We start from the raw sequence: 26298 nt of genomic DNA on the forward strand, positions 1-26298 counted from the left end.
ATACACTGGAAAAGATATTTTAAATATTTGAAATATTCAACTCAGACTTGCACTTTTAAAATTTATAATTATTCCTAATCCTTTATCCATTATTATCTCATCCATTGTTCATTGAACATAAGGATTATACATTGACATTAGCAGCTTTGCAAATTTATATGGGCAAACAGGACAGATTTTTTTTCATATGAATGGAAAAGAATATGTTTTGAGACAGCTCTTTGCTGTATTTCTGGACCTTTATATAAAATGCACCCTCTTTTCAGAGGTTCTTGGTAATCTGGAGAGATATACTTCAATTACTCAATTTAAGGTATACTGCCAGGGGCGCACGCAGAATTTTTAAGCACCGCCGTGGACGCTTCTTTGACAGCGCCGCGACTGCTGTATAGTACAGTGCCGCTATGTAGGGGCACTTCTTTAGCGGAGGGAAGGAGTTTCTGGAGACCCAGAAACCCCCCCTGCGTGCGCCCCTGACTGTTACTGCATAGCTTACTATTTAAAATAGTTCAGGTTATTTTGTAGCAGGGTGACTCTCAGGTAGTTATGCAAAGTGGGAAAAATAAGGTTTACGATTAGTATTCTCACCTCAACACCAGCGTTTACTTGACATCCCTGCTATGAATGTTTGTTTTGCCATATAAGAAGCAGATTATTTAAAATATGCTCAACATTATATTGGACTAATATAAAAGTAATATATTTTTTAAGTCTTCCTAATACTCAGTAATACTAAACTTAAAGAAAGAAAGTATAAACAATTCTATTGCTCTTTATATTAATCATATTTTTCATATTTACAAAGTTTGGGAGTTTAATACTTTCTTAGATCCATATAAGAAATAGTCTATGAATATAGGTTGTGTTTATACCAGTATTGATTTTTTTAGATAATGGGAGCTCTTTCAGTGCTTATATTACAACAGAACAGTAGAGGGAATTGCATTGCAAATTTTTATAAAGAATATTTTATGATTCCAGTATAAACTATAAACACATTTCTAATTTTCAGAACTAGGGGCCTCATTAAGGATCTTAAATTAAGAAACTTCTTATTTCAGTCTCCTGGACAAAACCATGTTACAATGCAAGGGGTGCAAATTAGTAATCTGTTTTGCACATAAGTTAAATACTGACTGTTTTTTCATGTAGCACACAAATACTTGATAGCTTATTTGTACACTGAAATTTAAAGTTGATATTTGTGTGCTACATGAAAAACAGTCAGTATTTAACTTACGTTCAAAACAGAATACTAATTTGCACCCCTTGCATTGTTACATGGTTTTGTCCAGAAGACTGAAATAAGAAGTTTCTTAAGTTAAGAACCTTAATGAATCAGGCCCAAGTCTCCCAATGTGTCATGAACAGTCAGTATAATTCAGCAAACATCTCATTGTTTTTGGTCTTAATATGTTATTCTAAGTTTTTGGACTGAAATATTGTTTCTTATATTTTAGACAGTGCTTGAAGTGGGGCGTTATGCTCCAATTGGAAATACCGCCACTTCTTCTCATCACTGTCTATGAATCTGCTCCATGTTCTGCAGACAGGTGCTTTGCTTGCAGAATACGTGAGCACAAGTTTACAGAAGCTGCTGCCCCAGCAGCAAGCAGAGGCCACATGATGTTCTTTAGTCCGGGTGGGGACCTGGGTATGGACGGTGAGAGGCGGAATGCTGGTGTCATAGGCAGAGCAGAGATTCTCCAAAATGTAGACGTTATTATATATCATCCTTGAAGGGCACTGTGTAGCTGTGTGATCAGTCACACGCTGTACTGTACCTTAAAGCACAGGCAGCCCAACTCCCTCCCTCGGAACAGAAAATGTCCGAAATACATTACAATAGTTACACTCTCAATGGGATGTTTTGTGTTCACTTCCGCAGCAATTCATGTAGTTATAAATGCCGGATCTTAAGGAATGAATTGCAGAGGTGGTGACCTTATATCTGTTACCTTGGGCTACTATACTACTGGGATAATCCTACCAAACGAACTTCCTTTAGTTGGTAAGCCTACAGGTGTCAATCAGACCAGGTACATCAAAACATCCAGAGGTCCGGTAAACAGGATTCCACTGCTGACACATTTCATTCAGTATAGAACTTCATTAAAACAATATTATCTTAATGCAATTAGACTAGTCTGAGTTTTGTAATCAGCAGGTCAGAAAATAGGTTGTAGCTGGTGCATTACTCTGTACTTTAAAAGATAAAGCATCACACTGGGGGAATTCAGGTTGCAAGCTACTGTATGTCCTATGTGAGCAGCCATGTTGTCCTTCAAAAGGCTTTTTGCAGTCTACTTCAATTGCCTTTCACACAAGCAATCTAGTGGGCATAGAGATAAATGCTTTCTTCGAGAAATTACAGGAAAATCTTCTGAACTTAAAAAGGTTCTTAGATTTTACATAAACAAATTGTGAATGTTGAAATTGCCTCTTTTATATAAAGCAACTTTCATGATACATTTTCTGGGCATTTAATTGACCACTTAATCTGAAATACAAGTTGTTCTGTATGAAAAAGAGATAATCTATTACAAACAGCGGTCGAAGTGGGGATGTATATGGTGGTATGCCTTACCGATACCTCTCCTACTGCCTTCATTGTAAAACTATCAAATTCAATTCACTTACATTCCCTTTAATCCTATTAGATTTTTTCATTCCACCACTTCTAAATTTCCGCTTCATCTACTGTATCTCTCTCTCTCTCTTTATCTTTATCATTTTCCATACCGCCAGTTCTAAATTTTCACTTCAACCACTGTATCTCTCTCTCTCTACCTCTACACTTTTACATTTCCATATCGCCAATTCTAAATTTCCACTTTGTCCACTGATGCTGTAGATATCACAATGAATTTTAATATAATAGGTCTTTTGTTGACTTTGGAAAGGCTTGGGTTATTTCTAGTAATCAGAAATATTCTAGCGGCCGTTAAATAAAGTAAATACAGTATTTTATTTTTTTGGACCAAAGATTATTTTCCTAATCGTAAACAAACAACTATTTGTTTGATATTTTTATTGCTGACATATTTAACAAGAGAGCCTACCCAGGCAGATTTAGGACATTAGAGGAGTTATGGAAGCCTCTCATTCTAACCTTGCAATCTGGTGAATTGCAGAGATATATGCAACATTTATGTACTGTTATGTGCGTATTGTCGCTAACCAATAACAATTGTCGAACCTCGAGTTGTGTTTCCAACGCACAAAGATTTATTCGCAAATAGTAGAATAATATGCTCAAGCGAAGTAATAATAAATACAGCCGTTACTTATCGCAGGCGCTCTGGATCCAGTGCAGTCATTCAATCCTGAAGTCTGGGGACAAGATGTCTGAACACTGGATGTGAAGCTGCTGCTTATATACACAATGAAATACAGTAATACAATGAAGATGGTATAGCTTGCATCTATTGGTCCAGGTCTCAGGAAGGTCCAACGGGTTGTCAATCATTGGCTAGTTCATCGTAAGGAATCCAAAGGTGGGGGTCACCTCTCCAGAGAGTATGCTCGGTTCTTCCCACCAAGATTTCTTAGTCTTAAGTAGTTCATAATTCCCTATCATTCATAACTTGTGTATGCACTCTGCGATTCCTTCGCAGAGAGAACCAAACAGTAGGATATGTAAAGAGGTTTATTATGATACCACTCATGATATGATTCCTTCAACCTGTTCCGTGTATTTCACTAATATGCATGTAACTCTAATATAACATATAAATACTACTATATTTCGACATAACTGACTATGTGTTGCAACTACCATTAATGTGTACTATATTATTAGTATGCGTGTTTGTGCGAATGTATGGTAAAAGACCAATAATTGTTGCTGCCACGTGTAGTGGATGCGTACGCCCTTTCACGCCGTAGCGTGCCCATGTACGTCGTAGCGTACCGTACGCATCTTTTCAGACAAAGACAACCAAGTTTGCTCGACTTTAATTAAAATGACTTTATCCAATTTGCTGACTTCGACAGTACTTTACTGTATATCCATCCTTGTCATTTGAAGTATATATGAATAGACATATCTATTAATGTTTTCTCTGTTTTTTCCTCTACTTTTCTTTTGCTTTTCCTTTGTTTATTTTTATTTTTCTTCCTTTATTTCCCAATGTTTTATACTAATACGATAAAAGAAGTGTTCATGTTTATGTTGTTTCTTTTACTTTTGATGTCTTTGGTGATCAATACAGAGCTTAATTCTGAAAAGAAAACAAAGAAGATTATGCAATAAGTCAGTTCGTTGACTTGGCAATAGCAGCAAAGTTAGATTCTTGAAGACATACAATAAAAATAGTGCTCTTGGGTACCTGTGTGGTTTTACATATTGGCATTACACTTTCTCAAACTCATTTGATTTCATTAATTCTGCTGACCCTGCTTCTCAGCTGATCCCAATCAGCAAGGCTTTCCAAACAGAAACCATTACTGATGTAAAAAGTGAATGACTTGCCATCATGATGTGCATGTAGTGACACCTTCCTCATGGTAAAGTTTCCTGTGGATTTTGTCATTTGGAATAATAATATTCTATATAAACCCATTTTTTAGAATACAAAGGTCACAAGCTCTTTTGATTCAGGTATAGGTATAGATTAATCAAGGCCCTTAATCTAGATGTTGTTTCAGCTGCGGTTTTCTTGATCATCCAGCAGGATTTTTACTGTTAATCGTGTTAACCTGTTTTCTCATCTTAGTTTGTGCCACTGATAGTGATTTTTACTCAATGTACTGTATTGTACACCCTCTAGGTCTAGTAAGCAGTGTGCGTTTTCAGCTAATCTACATTCATATATACATTTAACTCTTCAACTGTTTGCTTTACCTCTGCAACAGCCTGTTTTACTTCCTTACCTAAGGCCAAAAAGCTTTCTTTCGTTGGTATGGTTTTCAGATAGGACATAGATGCAGAAGTGGTGTCTGCAGTATCTGATGACTATGATTCTTCCCTAACAGAATAGATTTCTGACAGCGTCTCAGATATAGAGATGAACGCCATTTTGAATTTGTTAGTACCTGGAGAGGATTGTTCTCCTAAAGCAAATAATTGTGTACATTTAGAGGTGAATTTGTTTATCATTAGCCCTGTTTAAGAAGTGTACAATTCCTTTTATATTTTATCCAAAGCCCAGTAGAAGTGGGTTTCGGTGGCTTACAGATTGTTTGGAACAGAGCAGCAGCTTCACATGTCCACTCAATCATCTCAGGAAGCCACATCCCAGAAATGTAAGTGGATCTCTTGTTTGTATAGCTTGATCCATCTGATTCTACATATAGTTGATTGGGTTGACATCTGGTGTTACAGTACCAGGTCTCCTACTGGAGAATCACCCTGGGTATTCTTGCTCCTGTCCACGCTACAAGACCAGTTTACTGCCAGGAAGGGAGGGATAAACCCCAAATGTGACCCCGCTATTGCCGGGTAAACACAATATAAAGATCATTGCAGTTAAGGCAGATGAATCAGCACTTATCCTATCCATGATGATAAGCTTACACTAGTTGATCGTGGCACTCCAGCAGAAGCTGTAAACCCAAATCAGTCCTATCAAAAACCTAATCATGTCAAGAATATCCAGTCACTGTCTTCTATGTCACCTCCTGTTTCCACGACTTGGTTTACTGGATATCAGAATGGAAGCCATATTTTTTTCTAGGCTAGAATTGGTGGCTCTTATATCCTTGGGATGGTGTAGTACCCAGTCTTTTTTTCACATACCTTGAGAGGCCCTTCTGAGAATGGCTCCCGAATTCTGAAGATAACAGGGACTGTACAGTGGCCAAAAATCTTTTCCACAAATGAACTTAATCCTGGATGATAAACATAAGTAGTAGTCTTCTCTTTGAATTAACGCCTTAGTATAATTTTAGATGTTTTAGAGTTCAGGGTGGATTACACTTCCTGTTTCAGGCAACTAACCACTAAATCACAAATTACCATTACATGGTCTTGTAACAGTTGGCACCTAAAGTCTCTGGACGAATCTTAGTGTTGTCAATAACCCTATGGTGGCTACAGGTCTTTCAATAACTAAGTGTATAGATTATACTAATATATTCCATTATATTCCAGAATTGTCCTAGCCATATTGCATGGTGCGTGATATTGCAGATAGAGCCCATGTGTAGGCGGCTACATGGCCACCTAATCAACAATGTTCAGATATTCTGTAGCATACAAATATCTGACTGTGTGTGCCAGTTAGAGATGAGCGCACTCGGATTTCCTGAATCCGAGCCCACCCGAACGTTGCCTATCTGAGTCGGATCCGAGACAGATCCAGGTATTGGCGCCAAATGAAAACTTGAAAGCGAGGCTCCGAGTCATAATCCCGTTGTCGGATCTCGCGATACTCGGAACCTATAAATTCCCCGCTAGTTGCCGCCATCTTCACTCGGGCATTGATCAGGGTAGAGGGAGGGTGTGTTAGGTGGTCCTCTGTTCTGGTAGATCTTGTGTTGTGCAGTTTAGTTCTGTGCTGTGCTGTGCTGTGTTCTGTTCTGCAGTATCAGTCCAGTGGTGCTGTGTGCTGTGCTCTGTCAATTTTGAGTTCAGTGGTGCTGCTGGGTCCTGTGTGCTGTGTTCTGTTCAGTCCAGTGGTCCTGTGTCCCGTGCTCTGTGCTTCTAAGGGCATAGTTATTTCCCCAATATTCCCAAGTGTTTAAAAAATTAAAAAAAAGTTAATAAAAAAATATACAAAAAAAACTAATTAAATTTTTTTTTAATTACAACAAAATTTGCCAAACCAATCCTGCAGTATAAGCCCATTGGTACTGCAATATTACCAAGTTCACACATTCAGCAGTAAAAGTCCAGTGGTACTGCTGCAATATTACAAAGTTCACACATTCTGCAGTATCAGTCCAGTGGTGCTGTGTGCTGTGCTCTGTCAATTTTGAGTTCAGTGGTGCTGCTGGGTCCTGTGTGCTGTGTCCTGTTCAGTCCAGTGGTCCTGTGTCCCGTGCTCTGTGCTTCTAAGGGCATAGTTATTTCCCCAATATTCCCAAGTGTTTAAAAAATTAAAAAAAAGTTAATAAAAAAATATACAAAAAACTAATTAAATTTTTTTTTAATTACAACAAAATTTGCCAAACTAATCCTGCAGTATAAGTCCATTGGTACTGCAATATTACCAAGTTCACACATTCTGCAGTATCTTGTGCTACACATAATGGAGAGCAAAAATTTGGAGGATAAAGTAGGGAAAGATCAAGACCCACTTCCTCCTAATGCTGAAGCTGCTGCCACTAGTCATGACATAGACGATGAAATGCCATCAACATCGTCTTCCAAGCCCGATGCCCAATCTCCTAGTACAGGGCATGTAAAATCCAAAAAGCCCAAGTTCTCAAAAAAAAGCAAAAAGAGAAACTTAAAATCATCTGAGGAGAAACGTAAAGTTGGCAATATGCCATTTACGACACGTAGTGGCAAGGAATGGCTTAGGCCCTGGCCCGTGTTCATGACTAGTGGTCCATCTTCACCCAAGGATCTTAGCCCTCCTCCTCCTCCCTCCCCCTACAAAAAATTGAAGAAAGTTATGCTGTCAGCAACAAAACAGCAAACAACGCTGCCTTCTAAAGAGAAATTATCACAAATCCCCAAGGCGAGTCCAAGGGTGTTGGTGGTTGTCAAGCCTGACCTTCCCATCACTGTACGGGAAGAGGTGGCTCGGGAGGAGGCTATTGATGATGTAGCTGGCGCTGTGGAGGAACTTGATGATGAGGATAGTGATGTGGTTATTGTAAATGAGGCACCAGGGGGGGAAACAGCTGATGTCCATGGGATGAAAAAGCCCATCGTCATGCCTGGTCTGAAGACCAAAAAATGCACCTCTTCGGTCTGGAGTTATTTTTATCCAAATCCGGACAACCAATGTATGGCCATATGTAGCTTATGTAAAGCTTAAATAAGCAGGGGTAAGGATCTTGCCCACCTAGGGACATCCTCCCTTATACGTCACCTGAATAACCTTCATAGGTCAGTGGTTAGTTCAGGAACTGGGGCTAGGTCCGTCATCGGTACAGGGACACCTAAATCCCATGGTCCAGTTGGATACACACCAGCAACACCCTCCTCATCAACTTCCTCCACGATCTCCATCAGATTGAGTCCTGCAGCCCAAGTCAGCAGCCAGACTGAGTCCTCTCCAATACGGGATTCATCCGAGGAATCCTGCAGCGGTACGCCTACTACTGCCACTGCTGCTGTTGCTGCTGTTAGTCGGTCATCTTCCCAGAGGGGAAGTCGTAAGACCGCTAAGTCTTTCACAAAACAATTGACCGTCCAACAGTCGTTTGCCATGACCACAAAATACGATAGTAGTCACCCTATTGCAAAGCGTATAACTGCGGCTGTAACTGCAATGTTGGTGTTAGACGTGCGCCCGGTGTCCGCCATCAGTGGAGTGGGATTTAGAGGGTTGATGGAAGTATTGTGGCCCCGGTAAAAATTTAGTACCGGGGCCACCCCACTACACAGTTCATAATTTTTTTTTTGGAAATTCAGAGCCGTGGAGGGTTTTTTATTAATTATATTGTGGTGACCCACTCCTCTACGCAGTCCAAGTACATTTTTTGGTGCGATTAAGACCAGTTGATGGTTTTCTTATTATATTGTGGTGACCCACTCCTCTACGCAGTCCAGATACATTTATTGGTGCAAATCATACAAGTTCAGGGTTTTAAAATTATATTGTGGTGACCCACTCCTCTACGCAGTCCAGGTACATTTTTTGGTGCGATTAAGACCAGTTGATGGTTTTCTTATTATATTGTGGTGACCCACTCCTCTACGCAGTCCAGATACATTTATTGGTGTGAATCATACAAGTTCAGGGTTTTTAAATTATATTGTGGTGACCCACTCCTCTACGCAGTCCAGGTACATTTTTTGGTGCGATTAAGACCAGTTGATGGTTTTCTTATTATATTGTGGTGACCCACTCCTCTACGCAGTCCAGATACATTTATTGGTGCGAATCATACAAGATCAGGGTTTTTAAATTATATTGTGGTGACCCACTCCTCTACGCAGTCCAGGTACATTTTTTGGTGCGATTAAGACCAGTTGATGGTTTTCTTATTATATTGTGGGGACCACTCCACTACGCAGTCCAGAAAGATTCCTCGTTGCAACGTTTTGGACTAATAACTATATTGTGAGGTGTTCAGAATACACTGTAAATTAGTGGAAATGCTTGTTAATGAATGTTATTGAGGTTAATAATAGCGTAGGAAAAAATCCGAATCCAAAACCTTAAATCCGAACCAAAACCTTTCGGCAGGTGTTTTGCGAAACAAATCCGAACCCAAAACATTGCGAAAATCCGAATCCAAAACACAAAACACGAGACACCAAAAGTCGCCGGTGCACATCCCTAGTGCCAGTGGCGTTGATCCACTACCTTGCTGTGTTCAAAGTCATTTTCATAGTGTGTCCACCCATTCTGTCACTGAGTTGACAATGTGATCTATTATTCGGCCTAGTTGATTAAACTTGGATGTTCTGTGCATCTAATCCTGTCATTGAACAGTGAATTACATAGGTTTCATTGCCTAATTAGATATTCACATATATGTAAATGTTATTACTAGCAAGTTTATATATTTGAACCTGTATTTAGATTTTCAGGTCTTTTAAAATAAATAGTCCTTATAAAGTGTGCAGGGGGTATGGAGATGAATTGTTTCCCAAAGTTACATTTCTAGCATTGCATAAGTCTAAATTCATGTTAACATACATTTGGCAAAACATTCTTCATTGTTTCCTTTCATTTAAGTTACAGTTCTCACTGTACAGTCTTCACACCTCAGCAGTCTTTTTCCATGCCCAAAAGTTAGTATTCTAATGACAGCTTAGGGCACAAACTTTTCTATCAGCTACTTGAAGTTAAATTATCTTTGGCATTGTGTAATATGAAGCCAGGTAGGAAATGTTAGCTAAACTGCTGGGAACCATTGCTGGATTTTATTTGCAGAAGTATCTTTTGAAAATATATCAAATTACAATAATGTTCCTGGCTTGCCACTGATGTTGTAGATGAGAACCTGTCTGGAATATTTAATGAAGATTCTGAAAAGCTCTTAAAAAATGGTAAAGGCTGATGTGTTTAGAGATTTTGGTTTCTCTGCGTCTCAGGCACATAATAAAAGTCATCTTTGAGGATTAGTGTGCCTTTAAGCAATGTTTACCTATCAACAGATGATTCAAATGTCAATGCATGAGAGAAAGCTTTAACACCTCAACCTATTTTTTTATGTGATTTTATTTACGTTTTACTTTAATACCAGCACATTAAAACTAGATTCTGGCACCATAGCAACTATGTCTTCATATCAGCTTCAGATAAACACGGAAAATCATTTGCACAATGTCGCTTCTATTAATATCATTTGGGGGCAGAAGGTTGTTTAGTGAAAGTGGGATTGTTTCAGTAGATCCACTGCACAGCATGAGTTGAAGGAAAAAGCTGATTTATCTCTAACTATTCCACTGCTCCCAGGGTTGGATGCTCTAATTAATAAAGTAATAATGTCTTAGTCATTGCCTGTGGGATTTATTGCAATGAGATCTGAAGAACATTTATTTACTGTCTACCTTCATGGTTGACACCAATAAAATGAAGTAACACAATGTTGTTATTTTGATAGATTTTATATTTGAAATTAAAATAGATCTAATTAATCTAAATCATTGTGTGCCTGGTTTTATGTTATTTTACATATATTTTTAAGTTGTTGGAGTTATTTGATCTTCACACTCAAACACAACACGTAATTATGTTACTCTAGTCCATTTAGAGAGTAGCTGGTTTGCTTTACTTGTTTAAATTTAATGCAGTTTTTACACAAATTATCTTCTCATTTTCCCACAGTTACCTGTGCTGAATTAAAGAATTGATATTTTAAAAAACACCCCTCTTGTCAATTAATTCAGTCAGCACAGGAATCTGCATGTGGCAATTAACTGGGAAGTTTGGACACAGAGCATTTTGTACTGGGATAGAAGTGAGTCTGGAAATGAAATGATATCAGTTATTTTCTACTACATTGAATGAGCTGTCTTGATTTTAGAATAGTTCATGGGGTATATTTACTAAGCTGCAGGTTTAAAAAAGTGGAGATGTTGCCTACAGCAACCAATCGGATTCTAGCTGCCATTTTGTAGAATGTACAAAATAAATGACAGCTAGAAACTGATTGTTTGCTATAGGCAACATCTCCAGGTTTTGAAACTCGCAGTTTAGTAAATGTACCCCCATGTGTCCTTACCAACATTTAATACAGAATTTTGCTATACTGATGTACAACATCTGTACTGCATCTGATGTACAACATTTTGCAGCTTATGGGAATAAATATCTTTCTTATTCCATTTCCAGCTTCTATCATCCAATGCCATCACTTCCCTTTATGCCTTCAAGACACTATGGAATATCAGCATGGGCAGCATTACCAAGGCTAATCAGGACCAACAAGGTAAACTGTATATTTTATGGTACAGTGTCAGTGATGTAAATGGCAGTTCTTTATTGGCACCAAAGGATCCCAAGAGAGAGATACAACTTTGATACTGGCAACCCTGCATAACATGCTGTCACCCCTTTAGAAGAAGAGATTGCACAAAGCGGCTCTTCCACTATTGGTCCGCTCTGTTAGTCTCTATATTGGTTGTCTGTTTTTTACCAAATCCAATACTTCTATTCATATATAAGGCCATCTACAAAACTGCACCAACTTACATCACTTCACTCTGAAAATATCTCCCAGCTCAACACCTCCATTCTTCACAAGATATTTGTACACACTACGGAGCTCCAGAGCCCTGTGGTCTACCTCCACTTCCTCAGTTGCATGCTCAAAGCCCCGATACCAGGCATGCTCCTGACACATTCCCTCCGACTGCCCAACCCCCCTGTGATGGGTCATGCATCTGGGAGGGGTGCAAGAGCGTCGCAGACCTTCTGGTTGGGCCTATCTACCACACTGCACCAGCCGACAGACTACGGCACATCCCTCTAGCTCTGCTTTGCTCAAGAGCATGGCAGGAGGACAACAAATGGTGACTCTGTCAGCAAATAAGTGTCCGGTTTGGCCTAAATGGTGAGTCACCTTTGGGCCTTCGTTTTTACACACTTCTCTCTCCCCCGTCTGGGGTGAGGCACAGAACATATGCAAATAATTCAGTTGCCCACATCTCTAGTAGTGCACCACGGCCCTGGCCATACTCCTTCCTCCGGAACGCTGTTAGGTGGTTTACCATGACTAGCCAGCCTTCAGGGCAGCAGGCCCACACTTTCCTTGTTGCTGTCTGCACCTGTCTATTAAATGTCTGTCTGCTGATATAGGACCTATACCATGAATGCTAGCCCTCATTGTTCCACCAAGGACTGGTTGTCTGGCTGTTCGCCTGCCCCTTTGTGCCCTGAACACATATAGTGCTCCATCTCGCTCTTCACACGGATGGCACCAACCCTTTGGGAGCCCAGGAAAGGAGCTTTACACCACAAAGTCTTCCTGGCCACACAGGGGTTAGGAAAAGCACAAGGAAAATGAAGCCAGTGTGGTGTGGAAAAGAAGTAGCTAGTATTGTGAAAAGCAAAAAAGATGGCTTTTAGGAAATATAAGCAGACTCAGAAAAATGAAGACAAAGAGGTATTAGACAGAAGGAGACTAACAAGGTAATCAGATGTGCAAAGGCACAGGCTGAAGATAAGATGGACTAGTCAGTAGGTGAAGGGGCAAAACTTTTTTTTAGGTATATAAGTGAAAGGAGAAAAACAAAAGGAGTAATAATAAGGCTATTGTTGAGGGAGACAATGTAATAGCAGATCATTTTAATAATTATTTTTGCTCAGTTGGGATAAATCAATGGGGCCAGATGGGATACATCCAAGGATACTAAAAGAGCTTAAAGGGGTGCTGATAACACTATTAACAGAATTATTCAACCAGTCACTAGCTACAGGAATAATTCCAGAGGGCTGGAAAATAGCAAATGTAGTCCCACTTCACAAAAGTGGAAGCAAGGAAGAGGCAGCATCTACAGAGCATCAGACAACAGTAGTAGGGATATTGATGGAAACACTTTTAAAGGAAAGTGTTGTAGAACATCTCAAATCCAGTAACTTACATGATCACAAACAGCATGGATTTACTGGGGGGGAGATCATGTCAAAGAAATCTTATTGACTTTTTTGACTGGGTGGCTAAAGTAATAGGGGGGGTGGCGTAGATGTAGGTTATCTAGATTTTAGTAAGGCTAGTATTAATGACAATATAACGGAAACTACTAAGGAGGAAAGGGATCTAGTAGTCACTATTTCAGGTCACCTAAAGGCTGGTAACAAATGTAACGAGGCAATGAGAAAGGCAAGTCAGATACTTGGCTGTATCTGGAGAGGAATCAGTAACAGAAAGAAAGAAGTATTAATGCCACTGTATAGGTCATTGGTACGGCCTCATCTAGAATTCTGTGTTCAATTCTGGAAGTCATGGGCCTGATCCATTAAGGAAAGTTAAGCAAAAAATTGAGTTTCCTTACTCAAGTTTTTTGGACAAAACCATTTTGTTTAAACTCTGTATTTATTACCAGAGAAAACAGCATGAAAAAATACAAACAGCAAATAAAACAGAAGATTAAAAGGCAACAAGATGTCTCCTCTTCTTTTAAATATTATACTAGAAGGGAGGGAGAAGAGAGAGAGATCAGGGAAGGGGGGGGTAGAGGGGGAAAGGAGGATGGGGGAGGGGTTGGGGAGATGGAAAGGCATGTATATTGCCATAACTATTACTAATTAAATTCTAAGCAACATGTCCAGAGATTAACGCCCTTTGTAATTAAGAAACAAACGTCAACACATACGGGTCTCTTACCCATGGTGCACTACACCCAGCCTGAAGGATCCGGAGGCGGCGCAGAATCTACATGCCTTTAGAGGGTGGGAGAGCCAAAGAGGGTAAGGAGCTACGACTTTCATGTAGATACCACGGTGCCCGAACCTTGTCAAAGTTGTATGATTTATTGTGAAGGTAGCATGTTATGCTCTCCATGCTTGCGATTTGCCAGATGTAATTCCGTAGAGCCTGCATAGAGGGAGGAATTGGGTCTTTCCAATGTTTGGCTATTAGGGATTTGGCAGCAGCCAGTATATGAGAGATCAGCTTGTTGGAAGGGGCGCTCTCATCAGGGATAGGGCGAGAGAGAAGGAACGACCAGGGATCCTTAGTGACCTGTTGTTCAGATACGGAATTAACAAGTGCAAGGACCATGTTCCAAAAAGGGATTATATGGGGGTAAGTCCACCATGTATGTAGCATCGTGTCTCTCTGGCCACATTCCCATCAACAGTTCGGAGTGGCAGTGGGAAACATTCTAGACAGCCTATGGACAAAACCATTTTGCAATGCAAGGGGTGCAAATTAGTTTATTATTTTGCACATACTCTCTGTACAAGGTCGCAAAATGACTCGGATATGGAGCAGGGGGTCCCCCAACCGGTAGCAACGGATGGACCTGGATGGACCTGTCACCCATCAAATTTATCCAATCGTTCCTCACAGCTCTTAAGACTGACATAACATCCAAATTTCGGGTAACTGTTCAGGGACATCAAATCTGATTTTGGCAGAACTTACTTCCTGTGCAGACCACCTTTAGATCATGATGGAGGAGCTTGTTTCTTCGCACAACGACTTTATATCTACTCATGAGCTCCTACAAGACAAAGTTTCTTCTAGCAACGACAAAGTTACCGATCTCGAAGATCGATATTGATGCGACAACAGAAAAATTTGAGGTATCCCAGACTCCATCTCTAATGCTGATCTCTATGCATTTGCTAAGGATTTGTTTTTCAAACTACTGCAGGAGGCCTCAGACGCTGACCTCCTCATTCAATCCACCGCCTCCCTAAATTGTCTATTTCTTTTCTCCATAACAACCTCTATATTTTTTCTTTTTTATGTGATAACTTCTTCCACCATTCATCTTGTATTGCACTGTGCAAAACATTTAATAACACTTGAATAATCACAATTATTAAACCATAATAATAAAAACGACATAATAAACAATACAAGTGATATACATTAATATTTAACCAATAAATGTGTATATTACATCCATTTTTCCTATCTGTGACAACCTCTATTTTTTCTCTTTTTTATGTAATAATTTCTGCAACCAACTAGTTTGCAGTTTATTTTGGTTTATTCTTAGTAAAACCTTAACTTCCCGATAGTTAAACAATTTAATCTTAACATAATTATATTTAAATTGTGTTTCAATTTGTGTTCTTTTAATTCTGATATTGTGTCTAAATCAATAGTGATTTAATATGTTTTTTTCCCCTCTTCATATTGTGTCTAAACCTTAATCTGCTATCACTACCTCCTAATACATTTTCTCCTTCCTTTTTTACCTCCCTCCTTCCCTTTGTGGACTTTCTGTTCAACATCAAAAATGTTTTGGCTGAAGTTGGAGTTACAAAATATAATGGTTCTCCATTATGAATAATTCTTAATTTTGCAGGATATATTAATGCAAATTTAATTCCACTAGCATAGAGTTCTTTACAAATCTGTGAAAACTCATGCCTTTTCATCGCCACTTGATAAGAGAAATCTTGAAATAATAAAAGTTTCTCTCTTTGAAAAAAGTTCTGAATGTTTTCGATATGCTTCCAGCAGTCTAAACATATCTTCATAATTTAATAATTTAAATATGACAGACCTAGGTCTGGTTTGTTCCATTTGTCTTTTAGGGCCTTTTCTATGTATTCGTTCACTAACAATAGAATCTATAGCTGTATTTAATCCCAATCCTATAGGTAGCCATGTTGAGACAATTATCATTAACTCTTTAACATTTACTTTTTCTGTTAAACTAACCACCCTCAAATTATTTCCTCTATTCCTTTTGTCTAATTCTTAAATTTTTCATGTAGAGCTTTAATCACATAGTCATGTGAACTCAAAAGTTTTTTGTTCCCACATTCTCATCTTCCATGTCAGAAATTCTTTGTTCCATTTCAGTTATACGATGTGCGTGGCTGACTATCTGTGTTAATGCTGAATCAATTGACTCTTTAAGACCTGCCAATTTCTGATCGAATAATGGTGAATTTATTACTGTTATTTCTTGTGCTCTTTTGACTGCTTGAAAGCTGTATTTCACAAGGTCTGCTTCTGTATCCATAGTATCCTCCATCATGGAAACTGAGGGGGAATTAGATTTTTCTTGAGTCAAATTTGATTTATCTTTAGATTTTGTGTTATGTCCCCCTCAAGCTGTTTTAGATTGTTTTGCAACATATTTTTCCATTTTCACAGTAGATAATACCACCCACATTCAGAGTTCTCTTACAATTGCACCTCTAACACAGTTGTAACATAAAGAGAAAATCTATTATAAATTAGTATACAGTCAATCTTTATAATACACTCCCAAAGATATTTAAGAGATTACTTCCCATGAAAAACTTACTAGTCCTAATATCTCTTGATTCATCACATTTAGTACCAATATAAATCTTTGCTTTGTTCTTCCTTGCTTATTTTTTCAATGTTGGCATTCAACATTATAACTCCATATGGATCTTCCAGATATTACCAGTTTTTGATTTCAGCTATTTACTTCATCAGTCAAATCTCTTATTCAACTTTTTCAATCTCTTGATGAAGCAAATTAACAAACGCCGTCCCTTTTGCAATTAATTCCACTATATTTCACTCTTCTTCATTTCTCAGTCTTTATTATATGATATTTTACTTTTACTTTCAGGGGATTTAAAAAGATTATGAAAACCATACCATATTATCTCTTTTTTTTTTTTTTTCTTACAATATATGTATATTTCTTCAAATCTTATGTCTATTTATCATGCCCAATATCTTTACCAGTCATATATCCAAAAATAATATAAAAAATAGAAAATAAAAAAATATATCACTTTCAATATTTGTCCAATTCCTCTCTTGCAAGAGAGGTTTCCTTACAGATAATGAAGAAAAATAATTATCCATTACTCCATCACACTTTCAGCTGTTTACCGGCCGTCTCTTATTTTTTCCACGCTGAGGTCACACATATTCTGAGTTCAAGTGGATTCCTTGTTTGACCCCGACTTCTGATAAATATCTGCGGCCAGGGGTTTTCACACCATCTCTCGCCCATGGGACACCAGCTCACCTCGCCAGCTTGCAGGAACCCTCCACACTTCAAACCTGGACCCCCTCGTCGACCGCCTTCAGGCAACACACACCCCCGCCTCTATTCACTATTCACTTGGTGCCTAATATATCCCACCCCTTTGCAGTGCAATTGTAACAAGATAATCAATGTTATTATGTTCATTTGTCAGTGGCTTTCATGTTGTGGCTGCTGGTTGTATGACTTCAGAGTGCCTTCAGGGCTGTAACTGGGCTGTGTGATAGGGGCAACCGCCCAGGGCACAACGCTGAAGGGCAGGGTAGTTTATGAATATTTCAGGTTCAACTGGTTAAGTTGAGGGCTAGGGGGGTGGCATTTTTGTTTCTTGCCCCAGACGCTAAAACTTTAAGTTATGGCTCTAGGTGCCATCACTGCAAGAATGTTGAAAACCACTTCTCCAGAGTTACTTTGTTTAAAATAAGAGTGAATGGAGTTTTACTCAAAGCATGACTACAATGTGTAATTAATCTTATTACTTTGGCCAAGATCTGTATAGTTTGGACTTGGATAGCTTATGTGGGCCTTGTCTATGGGTGGATACGTTTTATCTATGAAACTGTTGGCCACAATTGTTTTATATACACCAAAGATAATGCTGTTCGTAAATTAAGTATCTTGTCCAAATGGACAGAATCCAAATATGCATTAGATAGGGAAAATATTGCTTTTTACTTGATTCTCTTGGGCGTCCAGTTCCTTTCATCTTTTTGCTTTTCTTGTTCGTGCTTTATGCATATTTCAGTTATTTAAATTATTATTGGTGTGGGACCTGGACAAATGCTTATATTACATAGTTTTCTCTAAACGAATCAATGTTTTGTCATTATGGATCTATCTATAACTGTAACTCGTTTCCCCACAGCCCTTCACACACACTGTATTTTTATCACCCCAAACCTGCCTCTAATTCCTCAAGCGCCCTCCCACATCATCACACAGCCCTGTTATTTAATAATCACCCCATCACTCCTTTTTATATCTCCTAACCCTTTTTTTATTACCCTCTTTATTATCTCTCTTCATCAGCCCTCCTCATTTCCCTTCTTCGTCTTCCTCTTCCTCTTCTTCTTCTATCCTCTTCCTCCTCACTGTGCTATGCAGTGCCACACAGTAGAGACTTACAAGGTAGACAAAATAAACACAGCCATGAAAACTAAGGGTATTTAGTGCCCTGCTCATTAGAGAGCCTGTATTCTAAGTGGAAGTGGCACAGCTGAAACAAGAGGAGCGAATGTGGATCAGAGTGGAGATTGTGTAAGTATTATCATCAGTTATAAAGTAAGCTCTAAAATAGGGATACATTTTCAGAGAGCATCTAAATACTTGAAGGCTGTGGTAAAGCTTGAATGGGCATCTTTGGAAATTTTATAAATGGGGAAAAGAACAGGAGAAGTCTTTTATGGTGGGAGTGAGAGGTGGTTACCAGAGACGAGACAAGGCGCAGGTCAGATCGAAGAGGACGGGAGGGAGAGTATTTTGATAAGAGATTTGAGATGTATGAGGGGGGTGTTGTTGAGGGCTTTGTAGGTAAGGGTGGGTAATTTGAATTTTATTCTAGAGGACACAGGGAGCCAATGTAAGGATTTGCAAAGAGGTGCAATCACATTAATCACGCTTCTGCCCTGTCACTCATCGGAGTGTGAGTGCCTCCACTCTGGTACGTGGTTCTCCTTCTTTCCCGCTTACACCTGTGTTGAACCGCGGCCGTCCGCCATCCTGTCGCACTGCACATGCGCAGGTCCCTTTAACAACTACACCTGACCACTAATGTGATTGATGGATCAATCACCTCACCCTACTTAAGGCACCTGCAGCCTTAGGTAGTTGCCTGATCTTGGAGTCTCATTCCCAGTGATTCTCTATAGGTGTTCCTGTGAGCTACTCGTGTCTGCAGTTTCCAAGCTGCTTCCAGCTCTACTCGTGTCTGCAGTTTCCAAGCTGCTTCCAGCTCTACTCGTGTCTGCAGTTTCCAAGCTGCTTCCAGCTCTACTCATCGGCGGGTCCCATACCCGCTACAGCATTACTACTCAGCTGATCGTCTGCAGTTTCCAAGCTGCTTCCTGCTCTACTCACCGGCGGTTCCCATACCCGCTACAGCGTGTCTACTCAGTTGATCGTCTGCAGTTTCCAAGCTGCTTCCTGCTCTACTCACCGGCGGTTCCCATACCTGCTACAGCGTGTCTACTCAGCTGATCGTCTACAGTTTCCAAGCTGTTCCCTGCTCTACTCAACGGCGGTTCCCATACCCGCTACAGCGTGTCTACTCAGCTGATCGCTTCTTCAGCTTCCCAGCTGATTCCTGCTCGACTTGGTATGCATAACCACTATTGACAATTATTGTTTACTTGCATACCTATTGAACTATACGTGACTACTGCACTAAGGTACAGTTACCTATGATAGACTGTCTATGCTACATTGCCTGTTTACCCGGACAAGCTTCTCACTCAGCTGCGGTATGCTCTCATCATATTGACTTTGTTGTTACTTGCATATCCGCGCTGACCCGCTTCTCTACGCTGCAGAGCCAGCTACTATATTGACAGACTATTCATTGTACTTACCTAATTGTGTTGTACAAAACTCCTTTCTACTCGCGCTGTTTCCACACAGCTACAGTTTGCCGTTTCCACACCACTCTCCTGCACCTGGACAAGTCCTCATTCCTCCTCACAGCAGTGGTACAACTTGCTATACGTAGACCACTGACTCTCCTGCTACCTACCTACACCTGGACATTCCTCATCACAGCGGTGGTACAACTTGCTATACGCATACCACCAACTACCCCGCTACCTACCTGCACCAGTACAACTCTTCCCATCACAGCGGTGGTACAACTTGCTATACGCAGACCACCGACTACCCTACTACCTACCTGCACCAGGACAACCTCCTCATCACTACAGTGGTACAACTTGCTGTACGCAGAACACTGACTCCTCCACGAGCTACCTTCACCTATTCACGTCCTCTCATCTCGTCTGAAGCTATATCGCTTCTTCTCTACAGTTCCAAGTCGCTGACCTTCCACCATCAACAGCTGCAAGTCATTGACTTCATAAGACATTCTCTACTTTCCTGCTGTTATCATCATTCCAATCATTCATCTAACTGCCCTGAGGTTGTGGTCAACACCGCCCCTCTGTCAGTTATAACATCAGGTGAAACTCGGGTATAAACTCCTAGTGCCCGTGACATGCCCCTGTTAATCATCCCACTCCACCATGCCTCTTCATCCCTCCTCTCTTCTCTTTCCTAGCTGAAGCGGTGGGTAGAGGAGCAGGGGCCCATCTCTACATCTGTTCACAGAATGCTGCAGAGTTCCAGTATGGCAACTTATACGCTGGTAGCAGGAAAATGGCATCAGTGTGACACACATTGAGGAGGCTGACGTCCAGAGCATATGCTCCAGTTACTCCAACCCTGGGCACATAAAGAAACCCACAATTTACACTGAAACACTTTTTGTTATAACTAATCCACAAAAATGAATAGTTTCTCATATTAAATATATAAGTAGCTGCATTGGGTGAACACTAATTAATTAAAACACCTCAATTACTTTGTGATGTTAGACATTACATTTTTCAGAATCCCCGAACCCCTTATGGTCAACTAGATTTGCTTATGACATATACTTGAAAAGCACAGGTGACACACTACCTTGGAGTTAACATGTATATGAGATCTTTGCTGTACCACATCCCGGGCTTTACTATCTTTGTACTATAAGCTTGTTTTCTCTACTTAACTGGCAGAAGTACCTGTACCCCTCAGAGAATTTGTCTTTATTGTTCAAATATTTTAGAGAGTTTTTACATGCAAATAAGTATTATTTTGATTTGAAATACATATTGCACTAGATTTTTCTAATCTTTTTTTTTCTAACACTGTTCATGTGATGCTGGAGTAAGACATATATGACCATGTCTTTGTCTTAAAACCACGGAGGAGGAATCTTTAAAAGATTGGTTTATATGAAAATTTCAAGAAGATATTCTCTGAGTGTAGTAACCATAGAGGAGTACACACATTGGATGGTGGCTGTTTTAATCACATATTTGATGTGCAAGCTTCACAAATACTTAATTAAAATTGAAGATTTTTGGGAAAAGAGGTAATTTTCCCTTTTTGAGCTAGTAGCTCTTCATTACATGGCAACATACACATTAACATTGAAACCATTAGCTCACTTATATATGTAAACAGTTCAACATGATCTACAGTTCTGGCTCAATCATTCATATATGTTTATAAGAAAGCCTCTGCCACCTTATCTCTTTTTATTTTTGTCTCCAGGGGGTAAATGTATTATACTCCGATTTTTTCAAGTCGCTGGAAATCGGCGAGTTTACAGCTAAAATTTAAAGCGGCGCTGGCTTGTAAAGGCAAGTTTGCAAGTTTGCCTTTACAAGCCAGCGCCGCTTTAAATTTTAGCTGTAAACTCGCCGATTTCCGGCGACTTGAAAAAATCGGAGTATAATACATTTACCCCCAGATGTTCATGTAAAGTGGAATTCAAAATTAAATGTCAATAAAGAGAAGTATCTGAGCATAAGCTGAGTAGATGAGTTAGCAGAAGGTCCAAACACTGAAGGGCCCACAATAGCTTTTTTTTGCTTTATGTAAATGAAGGGAATGCAGGGGCATTCTGTAATACGTTGCTTTTTTTGCTATATAGTCATAAAATAGAGCTCTTGAACAGCTGCAAAATGAATACATTGTGATAATGGTTATCAGATAACCCTTATGGATAGTTTCACTTTCCCAAGTGGTGATGTAAACTGTGATTCATTTCCTCTCACATTACTGCATCTGGGCACGCTAGATAGTGTTGCCTGGCTAATTTGTACAATACTTCATACTTGTCAAATTTTCCTCGTTGGCTTCAGGGAGATCCCGGGGGAGGTGGGCGTGTGGGGGGCAAGGCTTGACAAATCGCATCATTTTGGCACCGCCTCCTAAACTATTGTCACAATTTTGGCCAATTACAGCAGGGGGCAGGGCTAAGATGACGCAATAATTGCGTCATTAAGTCCCGCCCCGACTTATCTATTGTAGGTGCGGGAACCGGGAGTTTGCCCTGCTCTGCTGGGAGCCCGGTAGGTTTCAAAGAAATGCGGGAGTCTCCCGTGCATTCCGGGAGAGTAGGCAACTATGCGCTAAAGAAAAGCAGCTAATGAATCTCTAGAGACTGAAGTGTCTTTTACATTTTTGTCTCCATTACTGAACTCATGTTGTCTTACCTGTCAGTCTTAGATTAAATCTTGGTCTCCGTGAAAATGGCCACCTCCATAGGCATCAATACATGGACATAGGACACAATTTCTGAACTGTGTCATCATGCCACAGATGGAGAAGCCAACCACGTCTTGTACTGGCTCAGCATCAGGGAGAATGCAACACTCTTTGGGGAGTGAGGGAGATCACCCCTATTTCAGGGAGTCTCCCTGACATTGAGGGAGAGTTGGCAAGTATGCAATACTTTTGAAGCTGCTCATTCATAGCCCTCTGGTATTGCGTACATCGACACATTTCAAATGTAGTTAGTATAAAAATTAAAAAAGGGTTTTTTGCTTGGTTTTGGTTTTGTCTTTAATGATGTAGAACTTCATATGCTTAATATTAGAATATATGTCACACAATGCACTCTTGGGGCTAGATTTACTAAGCTGCAAGTTTGAAAAAGTGGGGATATTGCCTATAGCAACCAATCAGATTCTAGCTGTCATTTTGTAGAAGGTACTAAAGAAATGAAAGCTAGAATCTGATTGGTTGCTATAGGCAACATCCCCACTTTTTCAAACCCGCAGCTTAGTAAATATACCCCTTAGATCGCTGATAGTGGAATATATAGTTTGATCTTTTAGGTATTGCTAATAATAACAACTGTATACAGCTGTTTGCTTATCCTTCTCATCTACCACTGTTTTGTTTCAGCAGCACCAAGAATTATTTTTATCTAAATGTGGCTTTGCTGGTAGAGTTCATTGTAAATTATTTTCTAACATAGCAAATTATTAGTAACAAACATTTTAATCACTAAAAGTAACAATTGATGTAGTGTATAATTTGGATTGAGCCCACTGTTAGATATTATTACTTATTACTCATGCAATTTCTAGTCTGTAAATAACAGAAGTGTCTATACTTAGAGATAGAGGTGTCTGATTCATTAAGGAACGTAAGTCACGTTGAGTGCCGTACTTTGTGTTAAATTGCTCTGCTCCTGCTTAGATACAGACTATTCGCATGTGCAATGACACTTCCGACAGCCTACAATTTGAAAGGTGGAATAGGTAATTGAAGGGACATATGCACTTAGGCAATGTACAGTTAGGGGTGTGCATATTCGTCCGATTCAAGCTCTGGGCATCTCTCCCGTACGTGATTTTCAGCTGTATTCCCACGTATGCATGCAGAAACATGTGTTTGCAATTAAGAGCAACAATCAAAATGCATTTTATTTACAATAGAAATTAAGAACATCCTGTATACTCATATTGCCTCACAGCACTGGGGTCATGAGTTCGATTCCTGACCATGACCTTATCTGTGAGGAGTTTGTCTGTTCTCCCTGTGTTTGCGTGGGTTTCCTGAAGGGTGCTCTGGTTTCCAACCACACTCCAAAAACAACATACTGATAGGTTAATTGGCTGCTATTAATTTGCCTTTAGTCTTTTTCTGTCTGTGTATGTATGTTAGGGGATGTAGATTGTAAGCTCCAATGGGCAGGGACTGATGTGAGTGAGTGTACAGCGCTGCGGAATTAGTGGCACTATATAAATAAATAGACGATGATGATGATTGAAATGGAAACGTTCTTCAGATCCACTTGTGCTTGTAAAAGGATGTACGTGCGTGTAATTTTCGTCCATTTTAAAAAAACTGCAAATTGTGTTCAGTTTGAGTTTCTTGATAAACCAGTAAAATTAAACTGTTGTCTTGCTGTTTGTGATGTAAGAAAAGGGAAAGCTTCATAGTTTTTTTTGTTTTTTTTAAAAGATATTTTATTAAGATTTTACAGAACAGAGAATGTGGGAAACAGATGATACAGGTGAGACAAAGCCATAATACAGTTTCCACGTGATGTAAACAGTATATTGTTACTAATATGAGGAGACAAAAGAAAATTCAGGGAGAGATGAGAGAAGGGAAGGAAAAGAGGAAAGGATAGGAGTAAGAAGGAAGGGGGGGAAATCACTAGCCAAAGAGATAAGAAGAAAAGTAAAAAAGGGAGATGAGCATCCATGACAAAGCTACAAATTGGTCGTTAGGGCTCACGGGACTTAAAAAGCAAGAGGAGGAGAGGCTCCATGATATACAGTCCAAGGACTCCAGACCTTATTAAATTGGACGGGGGTGTGGCGAAGAATACTAGTAATATATTCCATATGATAGACTTGCCAGATACGGTTGATAACAGAGGGCAAGGAGGGTGGACTTGGATTTTTCCAAAAGAGGGCAATTTGGCATCTAACAGCAGTAAGAATGTGTGTGATAAGTTTCTGTGTTGATTTCGATATCTTAGGAGTAGAGCGAGGGAGTAGAGAATACGAAAGAGATGGAGGAAGAGACACCTGAGTAATACTGAAAATTAACCGGTGGATCGATTTCCAAAGAAGTAGTTTTGGACAGTGCCACCATATATGAGACAGGGTACCCTCTTGATCGCATTGACGCCAGCACAGCGATGAGGAGCCTGGATATATTATATAAAGACGATGTGGTACCAGATACCAACGGTAAAAAATCTTGCGACAATTTTCGCTTATCTTTACACAGATAGAGGTCTTTGCAAGGTTCAAGCGGATCTTAGCTCATTCCTCGGGAGGAAGCGATTCTCCCATGTCCTCCTCCCATTTAAGCTCATGGGAATCCTTAGGGGGACATTTGTGTTTTACAATAAGGCGGTAGAATGTGGAGATCAAGCCCCTGGAAGACGAGCAGGTCACAGAAGGAGACCAGAGGAGAGGTTAGATGTATATCAGTGATTGTATGTCGGATAGAGTTATATAAATATCGAAGTTGAAGGTATTGAAAGAAGCAGGACGAAGGGATGCGAAAGCTCTTTTGAATGTCTGCAAAAGAGGGAAAGAATTAAAGCGTCATGATGTCGGAGAGGAAGTTGGGGCCACAATGCGTCCAGTGGTAGAATTGGATCGGGCGGAGACCAGGAGGAAAAGAAGGATTATTCCAAAGAGGCGTCATACGCCATGAGTTGGGGGCTAGATTATACGAGGAGACTGTATGAGTCCAGCAGACGATTGAGAATGCTTGAGGAGGAGGGAGATGCGAGAGAGAGGGCCAATGCTGCGGTTTCAGCCACAGAAGCGAGGAGAGTGAGGTAGTATCAGTGAGAGCAGATTCAATATCGACCCAAACTCGCTGACCAGGAGGAGAGTGAAGGAGTACACACTGGGTAAGATGGGTAGCACGATAATATTTAAGAAAGTGGGGAACCCCCAGACCTCCTTCTTGAATTGATTTATGGAGAATCTGCATTCGAATCCTGGGCTTCCTAGTGGACCAAACAAGTTTAGTAGCCATTTGTTGAAGAAGTTTAAAGAAATTAGCGGGGACTGTTAGGGGTAAGGCCTGAAACAGATATAAAAGCCAAGGTAGGATATTCATTTTGAGGGAGTTTATTCTACCCGAGCTTCATAGTTTTTAATAAAGCTGTAGTCGAAATATATTACAGAAATGGCTGCATTGTTTAATTTTTTCATCTGCACTTTATTTTAGCTGAATAATGTTTTATATATTTTGAATTCCTTGAGTGTTCCAAATATTTCTGTACTAAATCAGTCCTAATTAATCAGGCTGGGTTCAGAGGACATTTGATATTAAATACCAAACTTATTCCCAATATCAACAAAATATCCTTATTAAAAAATAAAAAATAATTAAAGTATAATTAAATATTATCTCATTAATGTAGGTCCCAGCTCTCATGAGTCCTATATTGGCATAAATAAGATGTTATCAGAGTATATAGATAAAATATAATTCATACAATATTCAAATTGCATATAATCTGTATAATCCAATAAAACATA

General features: G+C 39.7%; 1 protein-coding gene across 9 annotated transcripts in view; it reads left to right on the forward strand.

Moving 5' to 3' along the window:
* SEMA4C (semaphorin 4C) overlaps positions 1–26298 on the forward strand; it is a 465016-nt gene that overhangs the window by 195533 nt on the left and 243185 nt on the right. For all 9 annotated transcript variants that reach the window (XM_075207325.1, XM_075207330.1, XM_075207327.1 and 6 more), the window contains one exon: positions 11406–11502. In XM_075207325.1, the coding sequence (XP_075063426.1) occupies positions 11406–11502 (97 nt within the window). The remainder of the gene's footprint in view (positions 1–11405; positions 11503–26298) is intronic.

Source organism: Mixophyes fleayi, chromosome 4 (genome assembly GCF_038048845.1).
Source record: "Mixophyes fleayi isolate aMixFle1 chromosome 4, aMixFle1.hap1, whole genome shotgun sequence".
In the NCBI taxonomy this organism is placed as follows: Eukaryota; Metazoa; Chordata; class Amphibia; order Anura; family Limnodynastidae; genus Mixophyes; species Mixophyes fleayi.